Consider the following 6,141-nt stretch of genomic DNA (forward strand, 5'->3'; position numbering starts at 1 on the left):
TTAATTTTCCTACAATAATACCAACTATTGATTAACCATGAATAATACCAACTTAAAGGGGTGTTTTCCTAGAAAATTCCTGACCTATAAATTAGTTAATAAACTAAAGTTGGTATTATTCTAGGAAAATACCCCTAAGCTGCTATTATTCATGGTTAATCAATAGTTAGTATTATTATAGAAAAATTAACAAAAAATTGTAATATTCACGATAATTTTTTCTATTGTATAAATAAAAAAAATCCAACAATAAGTGCTACAAGTTCAGATACATACATACCCTACTGCGCAAGAATTAGCAAATTATCTTCCTAAAAAAAGAAATGCAGAACATAGGAGAAATTAACCTATTTGAGCATTGTAAAAAGTATAATCATTTGGAAAAAATAGTATAATTCAATGATTGGCAAATCCAATTTCAAGAAAATTACAGAAAATATACAAGAATCAGATGTTAGAATTCTATCTAAAGGGCATTGTTGAGATGCTGTTAATTCAAAAAGAAGCTTTAAGATTATTTGGTGGATGAAACCGACCCAAATTGCCAAACCCGAAAATGGATACATAAAATGTATGAGATTCTAAGACAACAAGAATACAACACAGAAACAATAAAAAGGTAAACGATAGGTTGCTGTCTCAACTAGTGTCCCATAATTCGCTAATCTCCCCATGAATCGAAAAAAGCGAATTACGGTCTGTTTTGGGCTGTTTTTGGACAAATTTAATCGAATCGCGAATTCAAAAAGCAAATTAATCAGCAAATTATGTTACACTGGTCTCAACGAACAAAACGAGATCTAAATAGCAGATATCAAAACTGTATGAACAAGATACGGAGCAGTGTGTAAGAGCAGATCGCCAAAAACGGACTTATATACATACTCTATTGCTCTGGCACGGCTAAAGTGTAAACGCTCGGTGGATTATCTGCTCTCTGACCGGCAAGGGAGTAATACGCAATGATGTGGGATGGATGATCAATCCTAATAGGCTGGCCATCATTATTTTCGTTATAATCATATTGGTCACCAGGAATCACCTCGATATTCCAATATGGTCGAGCCATTTGTAGGATATCGGCAATTTGCGATGCTCGGTATCCTTGGACCCACATGTATCGAAGGGATGTCAGTTTCTTAGCTGCATTCGCCAGTGCACTTTCGCTGAAGCAACAAGCCCTCATCTCGAGTTTTTCAAGGTTGGGGCAACCCTTGGAAAGTTCTTCAAGTCCTTCATCGGTTTCTCCCACAAGACCTAAAAGCATCCACCTTACGTTGCGACTGTACTGGCCGATGTATTTGAGGCCGATGTTCGTCAACCCTCCATGTCTGACATACAAGGCAAATCGTTGCATTTTCTGACAACCTTGTAAAAGAGCTCTAACTCCATTATCGAGTGGCAAATCGGTGATTTGTTCTTCTCTGTCAAGTAACACAAGTCGGAAATCATTTAGATTTTTCAAGTTAGCTCCTACATATTCCAAGGCTTCATTTGTTATATCGGTCACATAAACAGCAAGGTATTCTAAGTCCGGACAGCCTTGTGCTACAGCAATTAAGCCAGTCTGCGTAACCACACCTGGATCGACGCCTAAAGCTAGTTCATCTGCCCCTCGTTCTATACGAAGTCTCTTCAATTTCTTGCACGTCGAAGATACAACCTCCAATCCCTGATCTCCAATAATATTTGTTGTCTGATTACAAGAAAAACAAAGAGCAGGTGAGAAGATAAAACTCAAGTCCCAATTTCAGATACCAAAACAAAATTATATCTAACAATAAGCAAATATGTGCCTTGTATCTACTTCAAAAGTTTCGGCCAGTGTAACATGATTCGCCAGTTAATTCCTTTTTTGATTCGCGATTCGCTCAAAATGACCCTAAAATAGCCCATAACCGACCATAATTTGGTTTTTTGCTTCGCAATTCGCAAGAAGATTAATAAATCATGTGACAGTGGTTTCAGCATTCACTCCTAATACTTCACAAAGAATCGGGATTTTAAGTTTTGACGCATATTCTGTTTCAAACGCCAAGATATAGTGATCTCGAAAATAGAGCATGGTTTAATGCATAAAAGAGATGCAGCACTCGAAAACAAAAGCCAAACTAAACAAAAAAAAACGGTTCAAAAAATGTGTTGCATAAAAAAGAAATAGCAATAAACTCATCAGAAAGAAATATCACGAAAGCAGGGTTTATACCGTACCTCCAAAACTTCTAAATTTTTGCATCTACGTATGAGTTCGCAGTGTCCCACACAATTAAGTGAAGCATAAACTAGATCCAACCTCAGTAACGAGTTGGCAACCGGAAATAGTACTGGCAAATGACTATCCGTTAAGTACATGGGTCCCAAGGACGTCAATTGAGGTGGAAATACGATACCACAATATTGATCCAAGTCTTCGTTATAAGAACCCCCGGAAAACTCTTGCAATCTTGTTGTCAAACGAAAGAACTTTCCAAGATTGACAAGATCGGTGTCACCAATTTTCACAGAGACTAGAGGACAATTTCTGGCAAGAAGTTCAAGATCTTCAACTCTGATTTGCTCTATGAAAGTCATATAGAAATTCAAAGTTTCAAGAACCTTGTTGTGTTGTGCCAGCTGCTGAAACCATTCACCACTATTATCAGTAATACTGCTATCTTCCAAAAACAGAGTTTTCAGATTCCTACATGAAAGGAAAAGTTCAAATATAGCTTGTCAGTCTAGAGGTCAACAACGGTCAACCATTTCATAAAGTGCGGAAGAAAGTAAAGAAAGCAGAGACAATTATAGGTAGTTGGGTACGTGTTAGTTGTCGAAGATAAGATGAAATATGTGCTGTTTATGTAAGGGGTTGGGGTGTTTTGTTGTTTGTTGCCTCTGTTTGTTGGCATCTGGGTAGTTCAATTTCCAAATGTTCGTTCCTTGGCTTTTGCCCGTCAGTATATAAAGAAAACCTTTCAAAAAAAAAAGAAAGGAAAGAAACCAAAATATCAAATCTCCCATTAAAACATGTATTGGAGGCCACAACATCTAGGAAAAAAAAAACATATCAGGGATAAAAAGCTAGTTTTCGCTATTAAATCCTTCTTGCCACAAAATCCAGCATGGCTAAGGGAATAACAACACCATTATCAGTTATACAGCCTTAAAACGGAGTATGAGACTACAAAAAGACATAAACTATTGTTCTACAGAGCTAGCTCTCCCATTTCAGGATAGTTTGTTGATTAAAACAACCAAGGAAAAGTAGAAAAGCTAGGACAAAAGACAGAAGTTGAAGTATAAAGTCTCTAGTGTGAATTGCTTTTTTTCTTCCTCTCCAAAGAGGCTTTCTTTATAGAGCCAAAGTTCTGAAATCTTTTCCCAACTACCCATGATTCATAAATGCCATTCTCCTCAACAATCTTCCAAGATAATCAAGTGTAAGGGAAGAAAGCCAAAAGGTTCCTCAAAAAGAAAGATTTTAGCATCAATTACTTATAGTTTCAAAGAGTCCTATAGCTTTGATATATGTTGAGCATCCACCTATACAAGAAAAAAACAACTATGTGCAAGAAGAGAAAGCGGAGATCAAAAGAATCCCAAATGTCCACCAGAATGAAGAACAGGAGAACGTAGATAATAACACACTAGTCCTTTTCAAAACAAACACACTAGTCACCGCTCACAAAGCATTCTCTCAACTAGAATATTTACCACTTAAATTTTAGCTATAGCCTCTAGTTTAAATTGTGTAGTTGACATTTGCGGCCATTAGATATGGGCAGAAATTTCTGCAGCCTACCGGCCGATAATCTCAAACCTTTCAATTTAGGATTTCCATGTGATATTGACCATGATCACCACACAAACTTCAAATAATTAAATGGACTATGATGCCATTAATGCAATAAAGAGCAGTATACAACCAGAGAGTAGCAAACATGCCAGCATGAGCACCAAACAAGCCAAAACAATCACTATAGACAATATCTTGTGTATACCAAGTGCCAATACCAAACCTTCTCTAAGGAAAATTTTTTATTATAATTAAATATAATCAACAACTATAATCAATCACAATATCCAACAATTTGAATTTCTCACTTCTACAAGCAACACCTAGTAATGAGGATCGATAGATCAATCTTGAATCGGGCATATCTATGTGGTCAACCGTCCAAGGTGTCCATTTCTGTGGCCCAATAACATCATCAATATCAATATAAAAACAACAATTAGAGCCTCAATGTTTTTAATTATAAAACAAGTTGATCTTTGATTGACATTTATGCCAATTGCTAATACCAATTCAAAGTTTCTCCACAACAACTCCATCTAGATAAACACACCAACCTCAACACTAAAATCCAAAAAATATAACTAATCTTAGAAGTAAACCAATCCAATCTTCCCTGTTGAACTAAATTATGAACCTTTTCAACTAAATAAAATTTTCAATTCAAAATTCTACACTTCATAACAACAGAAAAGAATCACCCAACAATACAATCTTACAATCAAAAACTCAGTTAATCAATCGGTTGATCAATATATACTAAAAGGTGAACTATTAGTCAATTTCAACATATTACAAAGTCTAGGAAGTTCAAGTTGATAATTATTGATTTATTATAAATTGACACATATTACAGATGAATTGAATCGAAACGTTTTCGTTATTCATTTGTCTTGTTACCCATTTGCATATCAATCTCTACTATTAGCTTTGACTTTTCCATTCCTACACTTGTAACCTACACAAAAGAATCATACTTTAAAACACATACTAAGTTAATACCATAAAAGGTCAAAACCTTATTACTTTTCATAAACATTTATTTTACTTTTTCTACTCACTAATATTTACTTACTACTAGAAGCAGCTAACTCCAAATTTACAAAACAAAATAAATAACTAACACAAACTCACATCTCAATCAATGTAACACAAAGCTGTTTCAACTTACTCCCTCCATCCCAAATATATGTTCCACCTTCCACAAATTCTTGTATGACATGGTCTCACTGTAAGACCGGTCTCATACTTGGGTTAAATATCCCACTAATAGAAACACTTTTTAGCTTGTGGGCTTCTTATTTTGAGGTCGACTCACCGTGAGACATGTCTCATACTTAGTTTAAATAGCCCAGAAACTTTTAGCTTGTGGGCTTTTTATTTTGAGGTCGTCTCACCATGAATGGTGTCATACAAGACGAGTTGTCCACCTATTTATTCATATTAGTCTATTATTTTAATCAAACTCAATACATCTTAGGGATGTAGGTATTATTAAAAGTTCAATACTAATTCTACATTATGAGCTAGACAAAGGAATCTAACAATACATTTCTTAATCTTACTATTAGAAAAATCAAAAATTTAATATTTTCTCATGAATAATTACTTGCTACTAAAAGAAACCAAATCTAATTTCACAAACAAACAATAAATGACATAAACACACATATCTACCAATCAATTAAATACTAATGAAGAACTATTCAACATAATTACTACTCCTATTACGATTTTGAACTACAAAAGATGAGTCAAAACCCAATATTGATACTGAACCAATTGGAAAAATCAAATTCAATAACAGATATTAATATGCAAAATCTAATAGAATGAACAATTAACAAAGAAAAAGCTAAAGATGTGAAGAAATATTACTTGCAAGAGCGAGTAATATGCAAAAGACCATCCGTAGAAAAACCCGAGCACTTATCCAGCTTCAGAGATTGTAACAAACGACCTTGAGTATTAGCAATAATCTCCAGATCTGCATCTGTAACAATCATTCGTCGAAAATGAAGCGAATTAAGACGAGGAAAACTCGCTAACATTTCAACCCAAGGTCTTACATACCCACCCCAATCTTCAGGAATCAAATTAAACATAGCAGCTCTAGGTTTCCCTTTAAGTTTCAAAGACTCAATGTTTGGAAATCGATCATGGAGTCTTTGAGGTGTAGTAGTATAACAAAGGGCAATGGTTACATGCCGTCTTGTGAATCGATCTAATTCATACCATCGTCTACAAACAGATGAAATGGAAGATCTATCTCTAGGATCTTGAATATAGGGCAATATACATTCGAGAATTTCATCAGACATGGTTCTTGGATGATTACCCACCATCAAAGCAAACTGAAAACAATC

The 6,141-nt window shown here is 34.9% G+C and overlaps 1 protein-coding gene across 1 annotated transcript in view; it reads right to left on the reverse strand.

Annotated features, from left to right (window-relative positions):
• Positions 1 to 539: 539 nt before the first annotated feature.
• The window catches only part of LOC130803012 (coronatine-insensitive protein 1), a 6,079-nt gene continuing 477 nt past the window's right edge, over positions 540 to 6,141 (reverse strand). The window contains exons 1-3 of the mRNA XM_057667156.1: positions 5,654 to 6,141; positions 2,212 to 2,680; positions 540 to 1,696 (exon numbers count right to left, since the gene is read on the reverse strand). The exon at positions 5,654 to 6,141 is cut by the window's right edge and continues 477 nt beyond it. Coding sequence (XP_057523139.1) covers positions 887 to 1,696; positions 2,212 to 2,680; positions 5,654 to 6,120 — 1,746 coding nt within the window. The 5' untranslated portion in view covers positions 6,121 to 6,141 and the 3' untranslated portion in view covers positions 540 to 886. The remainder of the gene's footprint in view (positions 1,697 to 2,211; positions 2,681 to 5,653) is intronic.

This window comes from Amaranthus tricolor, chromosome 16, assembly GCF_026212465.1.
Source record: "Amaranthus tricolor cultivar Red isolate AtriRed21 chromosome 16, ASM2621246v1, whole genome shotgun sequence".
NCBI lineage: Eukaryota > Viridiplantae > Streptophyta > Magnoliopsida > Caryophyllales > Amaranthaceae > Amaranthus > Amaranthus tricolor.